Here is an 18384-nt window from a genome sequence, read left to right as displayed (position 1 = left end):
AAAAAAAAAAAAGGGGGGGGGGGGAATCCCAAAGATTAAAAAAAAAAAAAAAGTGCACAAACTTTGCATGCATACACACATATCTTCTCTACCTAATCAAAAAATCAGTGTTTAGTACCCATGACCCAAGAACCCAAGACCAACTGCAAAGCAATGCCCCTGGCAACCACTCACTCACAACACCCTAGCAACTGCATAGCAACACACTTAACACGTTAGTAACGCATATGACTTGTTTGTATTCTGTTCTGTCTTTTCTTCAAAGTCTTAATCAAATTCTAGTTGAATCACTTCAAATCAAAGTCACTGAAATGCAATGTTGCTGTTCACAATCAGCTTGTGAAAATGGAGCTTTCTCGTTTTTGCACACGTTTCATTAATCTCATTAAACTCTGTTCTGCCCCCTGCAGGAGAAAGAGAAGAAGTACATGCTACAGGTGGACAATCTGAAGCTCAGAGATGTGGAGAAGGGCTTCATGTCCAGCAAACACATCTTTGCCCTGTTCAACACTGAGCAAAGGTCAGAGGTCATAATCCTTAAAAATGATTGCAAAAAAATATCATAAAAAGGCTTAACTTTTGTCATGGGATATAGTTAAGAGTGAAACAGGATTTTAGTGGGAACAAAGTGAATGGTTATGGGAAAAAATACAGAAAGAAAAATCATTTCAAAAGATGGTAAAGTAATTTTTTTAATATATTTTTTCTTTAGAATAACATGCATTGATGAATTAATCACGGAAAGATCAGCAATAAGAATTTCAATAGGCTCTTTTATTCTTGTAAAGCCTGACATATAAAGTAATAGCCATGTTTTTTATGTAAGTTTATTGAACCTTTAGACAATTTTTTTTTACTTTAAAGGGGTCATATGATGCTTTTTTAAAGATCATTATTTAGGCATGGCAGAGTCTTAACTGTGATAAAGAATATCTCTTTGGTTTTGAGACTTTAGTCTTTGCAACTTCAGGGATCTTATCTATGCACAAACAGCTTGTAACACTCCAAAGAGAAAGGAAAACTTGAAATCGCATCATATGACCCCTTTAAATGTGTTAGGGATGCTCCGGTCAGGATTTTTGCAGCCGATACCGATTTCTTGTCATGGTTATCGGCCGATACGATGCCGATTCTGATGCTTCAAGCTTTATATAGCATATGTAATAATGTTATATAAATAATCACAAAACTTATTCCTTATACAGTAACATTTTAATATACCTTTAAAATGGGGTTTATGCATAACTATGTATATCAGGATGTACATAGGACTTAATATAAGACAAAAATAAATACATACAAAATGGAGCAGCAACCCACAAAGTTTATTTCAACATTATCCAATAGTAAACTGCGGAGGACAAAATAAACATTTAATTAAAAAAATATATATTTTTTTACTCTTAAAATAACTAATTGGAGTACTTTGATGCAACTCATTAGGTTTAATTTAACATTGTCCAATGCTAGAGAGAGGACAAAATAAAAAGAAACATTTAAACTTCAACATGGAGAAGTCTGATGTAACACATAAGGTTTAATACTGTCCAATATAAGACTGAAGAGGAAAAAAGAAATAGAAACATTTAAACTACTGAAAGAACAAAACGGAATAGTTTGATCACGGTTATATCCACGGGCACTGCGGATAATCCGATCGAGTCATAAAATGTGATTATAAGCCGATCGATCGGAGCATCCCTAATGTTTATGTGTTTTTTGTTGAGTATCATATTTGATCATCAGGCTTTTCTGGAGAATGTGGAGGAAAAAACAGCTCAATTTTATTCAGAGACTCAAACTGAGCAAAAATATGAATTTGCTCCAGATGCTGATATTTCTATGATGAAATTCTGCTGCTTGTGCTGTAAATCAGTGAGATCTTTATAACAGTGCAGCAGATACTGAGATAAAATGATCGAAATATCAGGCATCGCTCTATATCTCCAGTAATAAGATGAGATGTAAATGCTCCAAACATATAATGCAGTGATTGAGAGCTGAAGAAATAAAGGCTCCTCAGAAGATGTGAGATGTTCTGGAGGCTTGTGGGGATCATTCCTCCGCTCAGGAACAGTGAAAGTAAAGCTTCTGGAAACAAACGCTCCTCAAAAGATCCTGAGGATCAGATTTGAGACTCTAAAACATGATTGATGGAGAATCAAGTAAAGCTGAGCTGCTTCAGTCCAGTAAGTGTTCATCTGGAGATATTACTGCAGTTATTCTGACGCTTACTTGATTAAAATCAGTCAAGATTTGACACGTGAAGTTCGAGCTGAAGCTGGACGTTTGTACAATTACACTAAAAGAGCTTTTAATTGCTAAAAAAAGTATGAGCAATCCATTTCAATTTTGACTATCATGTTGACTTTAAAGACTAATCTAATGCATGTAATGCCATGACAGGAACGTGTATAAGGACTACCGTCAGCTGGAGTTGGCCTGCGAGAGTCAGGAGGATGTGGACGGATGGAAGGCGTCGTTCCTGCGTGCCGGCGTCTATGCTGAGCGCGTGGTGGTGTGTGTTCAGATTGATCAGATGTGAGTAGGAATGCATAAATAGAAATGATGCACCTCAAAATGCTTTTCTCTTTCTCTCACGCTGCTTCCCGTGGCGTCACTCTAGGAGAAGGAAAAGGTACAAGCTTTGAGTAGCATTGAGATTTTCTATGTATCTTCTGCATTGCCGTTTTCTGTGTTTGTGTGATTGTGTCTGTGTCTGTCTGTAGAGCGACGCTGGAGATGAGAACGGGTCGGACGGTTTCATGCACTCCATGGACCCTCAGCTGGAGAGGCAGGTGGAGACCATCCGAAACCTGGTGGACTCCTACATGGGCATCGTCAACAAGACTGTACGAGACCTGATGCCCAAGACCATCATGCATCTGATGATCAATAATGTAAGCTCGTCTGTAGCAGAGATGCTCAAGTGGTGAAAGGTTGTTACTTCAAACCCCACAAGGGTTGATTCATGAACTATCATCAACTAAGACAGTCCTTAATGCTATAAATCATTTGTGATCCTGGAGCACAAAAGCAGTGTTAAGTCGCTGGGGTATATTTGTAGCAATCGTCTCGTCTGATGCGCTCACTCAACCAAGCGTTCTAACCACAACCTCGCCCCTCCCCACCCCCCAACCATTCCAATTTCTGTAGGAGGGAATTATTTGTAATGATATTCCAATGAGCCGCTTTGTGATATCACAAAGCCCGGAAACCAACGCTGTAGTCCAAACGAGCCATTCGTTGTAGTTCTTGAAAAGGGATTTTTAAAAAACAAAATATCTCCCTTTGGAGTGGACTTTGAGATTTGTAACTTTCTAGATCTTTTTTATGCCCAAACATACACACTACACACTGACTAAAATTAAAAAAGTGAAAATGCATAATAGGACCCCTTTAAAGGTGGTTTTCTCAATATTTAGATTTTTTTGCACCCTCAGATTCCAGATTTTCAAATATTGTCCTATCCTAACAAACCATACATCAATGGAAAGATTATTTATCCAGCTTTCAGATGATGTATAAATCTCAATTTCAAAAAATTGACCCTTATGACTGGTTTTGTGCTCCAGGGTCACATATTTCCAGATGAACACTTACTAGACTGATGCAGCTCGGCTTTACTTCATTGGATCACTGGATTGCATTGCATTATGTTTGGATCATTTAAATCTCATCTTACTAGGACATAATATTGGAGATATAGAGCGACGACTGATATTTAGATCATTTTATGTCAGTATCTGCTGCACTGCACAATCTCATTGATTTACATTACAAGCAGCAGAATTTCAATATATAGGCTAAATATCAGCATCTGCACCAAATTCATATTTTTACTCAGTTTGAGTCTCTAAATAAAACTGAGCTGTTTTTCCTCCGTATTCTCACTGTATCAGACTATATGAGCCATAAAAGCCTGAAGGATCAAGTATGATACTCAACAAAAAAAATACATATGCACACTTTTAGATTTCCCTAAATTTTAAAAACTGAGATTTTTCTGACTTACCCTGAAGAACACTGACGTGAGTCTCTGCTCTCTCAGACGAAGGAGTTCATCAATGCGGAGCTGCTGGCTCAGCTGTACTCGTGTGGAGATCAGAACACGCTGATGGAGGAGTCGGCCGATCAGGCGCAGCGGCGCGACGAGATGCTGCGCATGTATCACGCGCTCAGAGAAGCACTGAACATCATCGGGGACATCAGCACCACCACCATCTCCACCTCTCTGCCTCCGCCTGTGGACGACTCCTGGCTCCAGGTGCAGCGCACCGGCTCCGGAGGAAGGTGCGTTCAGGACGGAGAGGACAGATGGATGACACACGGATAAACTGATGGGCTAAAATTATGATTTCAGTGGGGAATGAAAGTCTTGATGTAGAAATAGGTCTTCGAAATGTCAGTGAGAGTTTTAATTAATTCTCTGCTGCTAAACACTTTATTTATAATAATTTTATGTTAATAAATGGCTATTCTATTATTATTATTATTACTATTACTATTTAATTTAACAGTTATCATTTTAGATATTTTGGCATTATTATATAATGAGCCAATCCTACAGATCTCCAAAATCATCACAGTGAAATAAGTAAAAGTAGTAAAAGGTTATATGAAGTATATATAAGCTATTATAATAATAGTTTTTTTAAGTTGTAAAAGGTCATTGAGTACAATAGTATTCTATAATGAAATAAATATATACTTTAAATACTTTATTATTCTAAACCATAATAATAATAATTATATTTCATTTATTAATGTAATAAGAGTTCATGGAGTACAATATTATCCTATACTGTAATGAATACATACTTAAAATACTTTATTATCATAAATCATAATAATTCTTATATTTCATTTATTAAAGTAGTAAAAGTTCATGAAGTACAATAATATATTATACTGTAATAAATATATACTTTATTTATTATAAACCATAATATATACAGTACTTACAGATACATTGTGTACTTGTATTAATTTACTCTTCCTGTTTGGGTTAATGCTAGGCTCATGAATATTAATTATATTCTTTGAGAGGACAGTTCAGGAAGGTTCCCTGGCAATGTCAGCAGAAACTCATTAATATTCATGAGCTCAGCCTTATGTCATGATGTCAGAACCAGACACCTCAATCAGTTTAAAACAACTGATATCCATTAATACGCCACAAATTCTCAGTTACAGAATGGGATGGTAGCGCCACCTGCTGCTGGAATGTGAAATGAGCTTACTGGCCACCACAAAATCCTAAGAGATGCCTAAAATTAAATATGTAATTAAGAAAAGCTGATTTCTGATTATTCACTGCCTTTGTTGCTCTTTAGATTGAACTTTTAGAATGTGATGCAAAACAGTATATGTAGTGGCAAATAAAATAAGACTGACTTTGATTAAGTTATCATCACCGAAGAGAAATTTGTTATTGTTGTTGCACAGACAAAGGTAAGAAAAAACTTAATAAGAAGAAACAATATTTCTCCGTTAGGTCTCCGGCGACCAGCCCGACCCCTCAGAGACGGGCCCCTCCTCCGGGGCCTCCGGCACGCCCAGGTTCTCGCGGCTCGGCCCCGGGGCCCCCTGCTGCCGGCGGGCCACCCGTTCCCTCTCGCCCGGGAGCCTCTCCCGACCCCTTCGGCGGGCCCCCACCTCAGGTCCCGTCCCGGCCTAACCGCGCACCTCCCAGCGTGCCCAGGTGAGACTCAATTACATCAGACAGTAGAAACTGCTAATGAAATAACGTATTTGTGCTGGAAAACAATCATAATGCACTCAGATTGAGGCATAAATATGTGTAATTTCTGCAGCACTAGCACCAAATGGAGTTGCAATCTGCAGGTCTATATGTTTGTCCAACCAATGGAAGACAACCAATTCTGTCTGATGTTGCTAGTGCAGCAGAAATGATACACAATGTCCATGAAACGTTCAGAAATGCTCAAACAAGACTAACCTTCTAGTCCTGCAGTCTAATAACATCCGTTTGCTCTTAGCCGCGGAATGTGAGACTCTAACCGCTGGAGTAAGAGCAGTGGTGTGGGTGAGTTAACCGGTCACCATACCAACGTTTAAACCATAAGCAACCATCACTGAAAGTCATCAGATCAGATTCAGATGTCCACAGTCTGGCGTCCTGCTTCTGACTCTTATTATCGTTCAAACGTTACAGATTTAAACCATATTAGATGCACAGTGTGTTCTCAGTAGGGCTGGGTGATATAACAAATATTCACAATGAGTTTAATACTGTGAATATTGTGACAATTTTTCCTATTTGTTCAAAGATCGGATCATTAGACTAGGTTCAGGATTCTTCCTTTTCTCGTGACAGAAATCTCTGCGTGGCATTTTTCATATATTACAATGTTTTTACCAAAAATACACTACCAAGGGCAAGTTTATGAAAGTCTCTTCTGCTCACCAAGGCTGCATTTATTTGATCAAAAATACAGTAAAAATTGTGAAATATTATTACAATTTCAAACAGCTGTTTTCTATGTGAATCTCTGTTAAACTGTAATGTATTTCTGTGATGCGCAGCTGTATTTTCAGCATCATTACTCCAGTCTTCAGTGTCACATGATCTTCAGAAATCATTCTAATATGCTGATTTGCTGCTCAACAAACATTTCTGATTATTATCAATGTTGAACACAGTTGTGCTGCATAATATTTCTGTGGGAACCGTGATACATTTTATTTTTCAGGATTCACAGATGAACAGAAAGTTCAAAAGAACAGCATTTATTTGAAATAGAAATCTTTGTAACATTATAAATGTCTTTACTGACACTTTTTGATCAATAAAAAAAAAAAAAGTAATGTATCCTTGAAAAAAACAATCAAACTGAACCCAAAATTTTTAATGATAGTGTAAATTATAAATATTAATTTAGAAAATATAATTTTTAAGTAGTTGTATTGAAGTTTTATATTATAAATACACATAAAAATGTATACATTTATAGTGAATTTGTAGTAAATGTAAGTAATAATTTATTTCAGAAAATATCTTGCATACCCCAAATTTTTAAATGGTACTTAAAGGATAGTTCACCCAAAAATGAAAATTCTGTCATCATTTACTCACCCTCATGTCGTTCCAAACCTGTATGAGTTGTTTTCTTATGTTGAACATAAAAGAAGATATTTTGAAGATTGCTTGATTGAGGGTGAGTAAATTATGACAGAATTTTCATTTTTGGGTGAACTATCCCTTTAATATACAGGTATGGATAAAAAAAAAACTTACAAATTGATTACTTTAACTGTCTTTTCCCTGTGTTTAACATCTTGTATTTAGCATTCTGAATCTTGCCTATGATTGTTTAACTGAAACGATGCATGATGGTACATCAAAATATCATCAAAAGGCTTATAAATATAAGTCATTTGAATGCTTTAACTATATCACCCAGCTCTAACAGTCAGCATATCTCATGTATGAATGTCTGGATCACGTCGGCACACATCAGACGCTTTACTAACTGTCCACAGGACGGCCACGAGGGATGTTTCTGTTTTTATTTGTGTTCATTGCTGAATTTGTCCTCTGTTGCGTGTGATTTGACTCGTTCTAACACTAACGGCAAGCGCTTGCTTCCTGGCAGCAACACACACACACACACACACACACGCACACTTCCCAGCAGTCGCTCACACACCTTTCATTCTGACCCGTATTAAATCCTAACTTTAATTGCTGAAGTCCCTGATAAATGATTTGCACACTGATCTGCAAAACCTCTGAATTGCTAAATCTGCCAAAATCACTTATCGCTGACTTACAAGACTTATCGCTGATGCTTTTGAATTCATAATTGGCTGTTAAATCTTCAGACAGAGGTTTTGGACGTCAGTCTCTGGTTAGCTTGGATTGGAGAAGTGTTGATGTTTCTGTCTCCTCCATGTTAACTGTGTGTGTGTCTCGCACATCCTCCCATCGCTCTGGCTCCACCCCTTCTGCTGATATTGATTATTTTTCACAGAATTACAATCAGTGACCAATGAGGACGAACGCTTCTGGTACGTCTGTGGTTCTCTCGCCATTCCCCGTCCCCCTCTGCATGACCGACTGTCTCTGAGACCCTCCCACACACACACAACTGTCCAGAAATGATCTATTGGGATGCTTTTATTTGCATAAACAATAATAAACTCTTTACATGGGAATGTTCTGGTTAAATGCAACCGAAGCTCTAACATGCAGTTGGTTTTCTATAGACAGACTGAGGGATGAGTCAGTTACAGTATGTTCTGTGGTAAATCAACAGCGTATCACGTTGTATTTAACACAGAATATTCTTCTACATGTTTATAGCAGATCTAAATGACTGAATGTGAAAATCTTTCCAACAGCCAATCAAATCCTTGTCCAGCTTGCATCTCGTTTGCTGATTGGTGATTTTTTTTAGATGGACAGCAGGTCTCAGAACAGATTCTGTAATGTGCAAACATTACATCAGTTCTCTGAATGTGTGCATCAGGTTGATTTAGTTTCAGTTTTATTTCATTTCATTAAGATCTGAAAAGCCTTTCCTTCTGCAGCCCCGTGCACTTGTTTTATTTCAGTTTTGTTATCGTTATTTATGATCCCTCTTAATAAAAACCACTACAGACATCCAGTCAAATGCTGCACATGTGACCTTTAGGGTGAAACTGAACAGTGGGGTCAAAGGTGAAGTGTCAGATGTATTTTGTCCTTTCATGGCATCTCATTCTGTCATTGCGTGATCTCTGAATGCTGTTAAACATGTTTCAAAACATGTCTCTGTCTGCACAGGATCAATATTGATCAACCACACAACACTTATGCACAGATCTATCAGTCATGGATTAGTAATACCTAATACACAGCAAATGGAATTTTTAATTACATTTTATTTGTTAAGATAATGTCAAAAAATGCTGTTTTGCTTTTTTAGAATAAACAAACAAACAAATAAATAAATAAACCGTTTATTTAATTTTTATTTGATAAAAAATATTAATAATATTACTAAATTATTATATATTAAAAAATTTTATTATTTATTTTAGAATTTAATTATTTAATTATTATTAAACTGATTTCTTGATTTTGTTTAGAAAATGTCAAAATGCTGTTTAATTATTATATAATAATAATAATAATTAAATAATTCATTATTATATAAAAATAATAATTATAAGTAAATTTTTATGTTTTTAGTTATTTCTTTTAGAATTTATTTTATTACCATTAAATTAATTTCTTGACTTTGTTTAGATCATGTCAAAAATGCAATTTCAGTTTTTTTTATAAATAAATAAATAAAGAATTGATTTAAAATTAATTTTATTAAAAAGTTATTAATATTATAACAAGAGATATTTGATTCACAACTTTGGCAAAACTATGAGATTAAATATCCTGAATGATGATGCTTTCAGTAATTTACTGTATTTTACTTTTATGAACTCTAATGAGAGAAAATTATTCAATTTCTCAGTGCAAAAATGTTTTACTTTCTCATGTGAACGAAATTCTTTCACATTTAATGAACATAATTTTGTGGATGTTTGCTGTGTGTGTGTGTGTGTGTGTGTGTGTGTGCTACTCATCCATCTTCTCTCTGTGTTCCCATGGCAGCCGACGACCCCCAGCATCACCTACTCGACCCAACCGACCCACAGACTCCTCCCTCTTAGACTAGTAGCCCCTCCCACATCAGTGACAGGCAGCGAGAACAGACACGCCCACTCAGCCAGAACTCCTCCCCTTCTCTCTCCTCAACTCACACACACATTAATACACATCATACAACTCTACAACCCTCTGTCACAGTTTAACCTTTCATTTCACATTAATTCTGTCATCATCAAACCAAAATGTAGAAAAGGAAACATACTTGAGGAACTATTGACATCTTGAGAGCTGGAAGTTCGAAAGCCCTTATTTAGGAAACGTAGAACACAACATTTTTATGAACTCAAACTCTTTGACAGACGGTTGATGAGTTTTACATCACTGTTTATGCTGCTTATCTTCAAGAATGAGCTTGATAAGAAAAGTTAGATGAATGAGCACAGGGTTTGATAAATGCATTTCTGTCACTTTATTTACTTTCTGTCATCTTTAAGCTTCTTTTGGCTAGCAGACGCTTGATTTCCTGCAGTTTATGGATGCATTATCTCTCCAAAGTGTGATCTGGAGTCTCATGATAACTGCATCTTCTGGAATGAGCTCGTGTGCATCTGTATTTCTGTTCATTACTTTGGCTCTTTTTGTTTTTGTTTCGTATGCTGCAGTGGTCCCTGAGCTCACGGGCCAGAAGACGACACCAAACCCCCCCGAAGGGTAATAAACTTTCCCATAGTTCCACAGTCCTTATTCCACATGAGTCTTTCCCTCTCTGAATCACGAGTCTCTTACTGTATGTAGGCTGAGAAAGTCACTGACAGTAAAGTTGCACACTTCTTTAAACCAGCTTTAAAGCTTGGACAAGGTTGTTTAAATGTAAACATTAAGTCATTAAGTCAACACTATAATAACTTGCACTTAAGCCACAGTTAAATGTCTGAATGTCATTACATTCGATAGTGACAAGAGTTTTTCACAAAGGTGTTTATGAGGAAAACTCAACTGATTCAAATGAATCATATGGTTCATATAATGATTCACTTTTTCGAAGCGCACGCTGGCGACACCTGCTGGTCGAAACGGTGTAAATACAACGAGAACATAGCACAATAAGATAAGACGACGCCTTACAAACAATCAATTTTTTCATGTGTACTCGATTAAATATAGTCTACAAATTATTCAATATTAAGTCTATGTATATTTTGTGTTCTATTATTAATTTATGGTCCTTTGTGTGTTTTTGAGAGAGTTTGATCAGGCCGATTAGAGACACGTATACATACTTCATCAACGCTGATCTAAAATTATAAAGCTGACCCTAGATCAGCAAAACATTAAACACTGGTTCATGTGTTCACTGAGATCTTTCATCGAAACGTTCGTAATGAATCACATGACTCCGAACCACTGATTCAAATAAAAAGATTCGAATCTTCACGCAGCAGTGTTTTGAAAGCGCCCATCACTAAAGCAAAATACGTCCGAGTTTAGACTAGTTTAAATCAGATTTTATAACCATTAAACACTTTGTTTGACAGTTCATAATGTTATTTACTGCACGGCGGCAGAGAATAATCCGAGTCTTACCTGTTGTCGAGTCGATACAAGCTCCTAATGTTTCCTCATATGACATTTAAACCGGGCTTAGGTAGAAAACACACAAAGTTTGTGTGTGCGCCATCGTCTCCTGAGGTAATTCCAACTTAAAACAAATAAAAATATCAATTAAAAGTTTCGTTGTCGCCCTAAAAATAACGGGGGGGGGGAAATCCTCTAACGGCATTTTTAACCGAGCAATTTGAGTCGCAAGTTGGCGCCAAATTTTGAAACGCGGCAAAGCGAGACCGCGGAGTGATACAAGATGCGTGACGTAGGCACAAACATTTCTTAAGATTTAAAGTTAAATGTTTACAGTTTACAGTTAAATGTATTTGTTAATATATTTGTTAAAATGTAGTTATTGTAACGGTATCATTGAAAAATTAATCGATGAGCGCTGATTATTCAGGCATATTTGACCACTTAATGACGTGATTGACCAATCAGAATGAAGTATTCTAGAGCGGAGAGTACTAGAAAAAAACTAATAAAAATAAATATGTACGAAAATAAGATTTAAAAATAATTATTTTTACTAAAATAATTTTAAAAAATTTAAAAATAAATAAATAATGCTGTACAATACTATAGTAGAAAAAAACGAAATAATGTAACTTAATTTAAATAAATTTTATAGTATTAATTTTAGTCTTTAAACATATAGCTGACTTTTAAAAATTCAATAAAAACAATAATTAAATTTTATAATCTAAATAAAATACAGAGAGATTCCAAAATAATCTGAAAAGTTTTAAAGAGCTGCAGAATTAGATTTTTTCTTTCATACAATGACTGACATTTAGACATTTTAGGTGTGACTTTGGTGAACAAATACTTTATGTGGCCACTATCTAACATTTCTTCTTGATTCTAAATGAATAACATGTACACTATTATGTAATACTGAATGGAAGAGAGGGTTTGTCTTCTCTCCGTGTGACTCTGAGGACAGTTTCTGCTGAGCTTTCTTTTGTCTCGATGCTTACTCTTCTGTCTTCTTTTCTTCTCTGCTTTCATGGCTCAGCCGGTCAAACACAGCGGCCCTTCTCGCCCCGAGAGCCCCTTTTCTCCACGAGACCCTTAGCATCGCTTTCTTCTTCTGTTCCTCCCCACATCAAGTAAAGCAACCCAAGCACACCAACCCAGAAACCTTCGAGTTGCTGTCTTTGGTTAAACTTCCTTCAAGCTTCAAGCTCATTGTGGAGATCCAGGACCACAACCATCAAACCTAGAAACTCGTTAAAGGGATCGTTCACCCAAAAATGAAAATTCACCCTCATGTCGTTTCCAACCTGTACAATTTCCCCAAAAAACATTCTGAAGAACTAAACGGTTTCGGGTCCCATTGACTGCCATTGTTTGGACAAACAGTACTGTGAAAGTCAATGGGACCCAAAACCATCTGCTTCCCAACATATCTTTTTCTTATCTGTTCCAAAGCCATTTATTCCCCACACTGCAAACAATCATTATTTCCGTCTCTTTTTCTTGTTACTAGCTACTGTAAAACCTGAAAAAAAGCACTAAAATAGGGATTTCCTTGCGGTGCAAACGTTGTGCCGATGTAAAAGCTCTCAGGTACGAGGACGTGTGTTCACCCTCAGTGCTTGTGCTCAGAAATCATTCATTCATTAGTGAATCTGAACCTTCGGTGGGGCTGGATTGAATTAGAGAGTGCAATATATTCACCGGTCAGCCGGATCTACATGTCATTTAAAACACAATAGTGCAGTTTTAGGGTGAACAGACATTCTGGAGTTCGGTGAGATGCTTGTGTGTTTACAAATGATTTAATAAACGAGTAGAGACTAATGCTGAAGACTGTTGAGCGTTCAGGACGAATGATCACGTCGGGATGGTTTTCCACACACAGGCTGTGTTTAGAATTGAATACTTGCTGTACAGTATACACTGCTTACTGTTTTTAACAAATAGTGCTCAAATCAGTGCTAAACAGTGGTATGCTACATTGCATGCTTAATTTTCGCAAGAAAATTAGTTTTTGCATTTTTTTATTTTTTGCAAATGTAGTCAGTAATGTGGGTATTCATACAGATCATATGCACACTGTGCATAGTGTATATACTGCAGAAATAGTTACAGTAGTATGATATTCTGAACATAGCCACATATGATTAAAGGTGCTGTACGCAATTTTTAGTTTAACTTACCACATTGATTCCACCACATCCATCAAGCCACAAACTGTTTCTTATTTGATAAAAATTTGATTCTTTTTGCTGGGATATTAAAAATAGTTACTAAAAATAGTAGCACCAATGGACATTTTTCATGTGTGTGTGGACAAACTGTCCCTGTGCATTGAAATGATGCAAATGTATCTCAAGTCTGATTTTCCTGTCTGTAATTTAAGGTTTCGTTATGAAAATCAAGATCTAGCAAAAACGAAACGTTAAATATCACTGCTGGGCTATGCATAGAAATCATTCCAGTTTGTTGAGAAGGAGAACATATGAACACAACCCTCCACAACGGTGGACTGTAATTCTGTCGTTTGTTGTAATAATTCTAAAGATAATAAAGCCCCTGTTGCTGATAGTTGGCGTTGTGGCATGACCACACAGTTTTAACTGTACCGTATATCAACAGTATGTTTCTGTCTTCAACATGCACACCAAACCTTCCCAGAATCCACTCGGGAGTCTTAGTAAAACCCACTAACCAGAAAAGATTTACCGTTATTTAAGAGTCTGTCATGGACATACTGTATTTTAAGTGTGTGTCAAATTGTGCTTCCACTGTTTAGAGACTAGTCCACATGTATGATTATTGAATATTAAATTATTATGGGTAAATAAACCGGGCCTCTTTCTGTGTTTGGACAGAAAGGTGTTACAATACTGAGTGTGTAACGGGTGAGTGAATGTGTGTAACTTGTCTCTGCTTGGACGGGTTTGTCATCATTAAAGTTCAGTGTACCAAAATGTTGTTTTTGTCTCGTTTTTCTTGTCTTCAGAGAACTTAAAAGATATTTTTAGCATACAAGTCAAGTATGAAATGAAATGCATTGCTGCCACAAAAGAAAAAAAAATCATGTTTTGGTAAACCACAATTATGACCTAAAAAGTCTAAATTATTACATAAAAAGTTGCAATTATGAGGTGCATCAAAATTATACTTGCAACTTAACTTTTTATCTCATAATTATGACTCGGTGTGTCAATTTAGACTTTTAACATCAGATTTAATATACAATCATGCCTTTTTTTATCTAATAACTATGACTTGATATTTTTTTCATGACTAACTCAAGTATGAGAATCAAAATTTACATATTGAGTCATAATTATGAAATAAAAGATCATAATTATTAAATAGGTCAAAATTATCACATAAAAAGGCAAAACAGTTGTCATTATTTTCACTTGTCTTAATGACTTGTCATAATTACATTAAAAAACTAAATTATGGCAAAATAATAATTATGAGATACCAAGTCACAATTGTGAGATTATAGATAAATTATAGACCAATAGAATTATAGATCTAAAATTATGACTTAAGATATAATTGAGATAAACATAAAAAAATTGATTGAGGTTGTCAAAATTGACCAATCAAATCATAACTGAAGAAAAAGTCCAAATTGACATACTAAGTCATAATTATGATATAGTCAAAATTATGACAGTCCTAATTATTACATAAATAATCAAATCAAAATTATGACAATAATGATAAAAAGTTACAATTATGACAGTCACAATTATGAGTCAAAATTCAGTCATAATTATGAAATAAAAAGTCAAAATTATGAGATAAAGATTCAGAATTATGACAAATTGAGTCTTAATTGAGAAAAATCTAAATTAACAAGGCATAATTATGGGATGGTAAGTTATAATTAATAACCAAAATGGTAAATTATAATTACGAAATCAAGTGATTATGAGATTAAGTCATAATTATGGGGGAAAAAAAAAAATCTAAATTATGATACTAAGTCACAATAATGAGATTAATTATAAAAGTCAATTATGACAAAAGGCAAAACTGTCAATTAGTATATAAATTTTAATTTTTATGTCATAATTATGACATTGTTACTTAGAATTTACCAAAGCATGTTTTTAATGTGGAAACATTCAAAGTAGTCTCTCAGTGAGGTCATTAAAACAATGCTGATTACAAGAGCTTTAGCAGTACATTAACAGTATATACAACAAATACTTGAAACCATGCATTGCATCTCAACCTCAACAGAGAATGAAATCATATTCAATTCCCAAATCATGAACTTCAGACATAAAATGGGCTTCATTTTGCTCAATCAGGTTTATTTAGGAGGAAAATCATCACTCTAACTACTCATTATTCCTTCATTGTGTTCCATCAGTCTAGAGTAAAACAGATTAGTGTGTAATTATCCCAAATAAATAGAATTCTCCTTTAGTTCAGCCGCAGTATGAAACCACACAAACACCCCGTCCTCTCTTCGCACTGAGTCTTCAGCAGGCAAACGCAAGCCTTCCCCCAGTCAATATACAGTATGATACACAGTTACACTATTTACACGTCTGTTACATGAACAAGCAAAACAATCAACGTCTGATTAAAGCCCACGCCCAAAACAATCACTGGAAAATATATTCATACATGGAGAGCGCAGATGGAAATGATGCAGAAGCTCGACACTCACAAAAGTGCAGCAGGGTGAAACACAGTATTCAGATGTAAACTCGATCCACACGCCTTCCAGTTATAACCGCACACATGACTTCAGTTCTTCAGGTGAATACAGATACGGCAACACTTTCTATGAAGCCTGCGTGTAAATATAATGCATTAGAGAGCCATGCACAATGCATTCTACTTCAGAATTGGTTGAATGTTTTTGTAAGTACCTGTAGATTAATATGCATACACTTCTAAAGAGCATAATGCATGCAAAATGCATCACACTCTTTAAAGGTGTAGCTGCGATTACATTTATTTACAAAAACATAAGACATGAGGAAGAGCTTTATCTTCACAGAAAGTGTTGCCAAATCTGATGGTGGAGGATGTTTATGAATGAAATCACCGTTCAATATATCTTCATATATTCTCTAGTATATGTCCAGCTCTCATAAACGCTTTATCATTCAATCCACATACACACACCACTCCAAACTCTCGGCTGACGGACGCTAGCGTCATAAAGTTAGCCGCAAACAATCGCCAACATCTCGAAAGCTTCGACGTCACGCAGTCTACAAAAAACAGGTGCTCGTGTGTTTTTAGGGAAGAAATTATAACTACATCTTTCAATAAATCCCAATTAGAAAAGCAAAACAACTCGGTTTTAAACTTCTTGTGTTTACTGAACACTCTCGGCTCGATTCTAACCTACAATGTGATGCATAAAGCATCGAATCAGATCGAATGATTCATCTATAAATGTTTAGTTCTGATTCATTTCCTTCTCAGTAATCTGCCCTACATAAACACTTCATCAAATGACAACATTCTTGAATTATTTAGAGCTATAAGAGTTAAAGTTGAATTAAATGCCAGGTACAGCCAAAACACAAATAATAATAACCAGACAAAAAATTATAATGTGGGACTTTAACAAAACAGAAGACAGAAAATGTCACGCATGGATTCCAGGAACATTTTTAAGTGATTTATCAAATGGTTTTAGGATTCGCACGCTTTCTGACTAATGCATTTCCATGTTTTCTTTTGTTTTCTCCAGTTGGATTGACTGGGAAAGAAAAAAAAATTAACAATCACACTCAAAGGTATTTCTTGCTGAAGAAATAGTTTAAAACTGAGCATAAGCGGAAAAGATTTCTGAAGACTTTTCCTTTTATACTATAAATTAATGTATTAAAATAATATTGCTATTATTAAAACTGAGCATAAGAAAAATGTATACTGAGTACAGAGTATTGGACTTTTCCTTGTATATTTTAAATATATGAAAATATGCTATTATTAAAATTAATTATTATTAATATCATTAATTAAAAACAAATAGTTTAAAAATGAGCATAACTAGGAAAATTTATATTGACTGTAGAAAGACTTTTTTTACTTTTATATTTTCAATTAATGCATTAAAACAATATTGTTTTAGTAGTGATAATTATTACTTATTAATATGACTACTATTAATTAAAGAGAAATAGTTTTAAACTGAGCATAGCAAGAAACATTTAAACTGACTATAGAAAATTTCAAGACTTTTCCTTTTAATGCTAATTAATATATTTAAAAAAAAATGTTGCTATTAATAGTATTAGTGATTTTTATCAATAATAGTACTATTACTATAGTACTTGATATTGTCTATAAAATTTCTTACAACTTTTCCAGGCCTCAAAGTCACACTTCTGAAAGTGTAGCCGCCTGTAGCTGAACTGGTTCACTGAATCGACTCATCTGAGCGAACTGAATCGGTATGAGTTTGTATGAGTGAGACTGTGCTGTAGCACCTGGGCTTTCCGTGTGTCCGTCAGCAGGATGGAGGCGTTCTCCTCCGGAGGACAGGAGGTCAGGGTTACCAACGGCGCTCATGTATCTGCTGTACCACTCGTTACGCTCGCCCACCAGACGCATGACCAGATCCTGCAGCTCCGCTAGCTTCGCCTGAACACACACACACACACACACACACACAGGTCAACATCACTCCATCTAGACATGTGCCGGTATTCAGTAATGCGATATATCACGACAATGAATATGCACGATACTGTTATCTTGGGCACTTACAAATTATTCCGAATTTTGAATGCATTTTAAAAATAGTTTTCCCATCAACTGGTCACCCGTAGGTTTCCGAAGAGCGTTTTTGAAGCCTAAAGTAGGCCGGAGCCGGCCGGAGCCATCTTGGCAGCGCGTCACTCCCGGATAATCGAAAATGGGCAAAGAGGCGGGAGCAGGTTGCTGAAACCACGCCCACCTAGCTCGACGGTGGTGACAGCAGCGACAATCCACCTGTCACTCAAGTGGCCACGCCCTTAATTATGCAGAACTTTAAGGCTTAATATAATTTAAACGGATGAGTTAAAAAAAATTCACCCCCTCACAGTTGTCATGAAGGGCAAAATTAGCTATATAGACCAAAATAAATTTTTTAACCAGGCTGTAAACATGTAAACCGGAAAGTGTGTCCAGCTGAATTCAATTTGAGTTTTGTTAAACGAATAAAAAAGAAGCTT

At 35.7% G+C, this 18384-nt stretch overlaps 1 protein-coding gene across 9 annotated transcripts in view; it reads left to right on the top strand.

Moving 5' to 3' along the window:
• The window catches only part of dnm1a (dynamin 1a), a 65028-nt gene extending 52671 nt beyond the window's left edge, over positions 1 to 12357 (top strand). For 4 of the 9 annotated variants that reach the window (XM_016556173.1, XM_016556176.1, XM_016556172.1 and 1 more), the window contains 9 exons: positions 411 to 520; positions 2407 to 2518; positions 2627 to 2638; positions 2730 to 2900; positions 4052 to 4293; positions 5498 to 5704; positions 7998 to 8034; positions 10279 to 10327; positions 12237 to 12357. In XM_016556173.1, coding sequence (XP_016411659.1) covers positions 411 to 520; positions 2407 to 2518; positions 2627 to 2638; positions 2730 to 2900; positions 4052 to 4293; positions 5498 to 5704; positions 7998 to 8019 — 876 coding nt within the window. In that variant the 3' untranslated portion in view covers positions 8020 to 8034; positions 10279 to 10327; positions 12237 to 12357. Of the gene's footprint in view, positions 1 to 410; positions 521 to 2406; positions 2519 to 2626; positions 2639 to 2729; positions 2901 to 4051; positions 4294 to 5497; positions 5705 to 6002; positions 6050 to 7997; positions 8035 to 10278; positions 10328 to 12236 lie in introns of all 9 variants that reach the window. The other 5 variants (XM_016556178.1, XM_016556177.1, XM_016556180.1 and 2 more) reach the window with 5 other exon arrangements.
• Positions 12358 to 18384: the final 6027 nt, after the last annotated feature.

The sequence above is a fragment of the Sinocyclocheilus rhinocerous genome, unplaced genomic scaffold (genome assembly GCF_001515625.1).
Source record: "Sinocyclocheilus rhinocerous isolate Xijiao unplaced genomic scaffold, SAMN03320098_v1.1 scaffold737, whole genome shotgun sequence".
Taxonomy (NCBI): Eukaryota; Metazoa; Chordata; class Actinopteri; order Cypriniformes; family Cyprinidae; genus Sinocyclocheilus; species Sinocyclocheilus rhinocerous.
The sequence above is the reverse complement of the archived record's forward strand: the minus strand, read 5'-3'. Positions and strand labels throughout refer to the sequence as shown.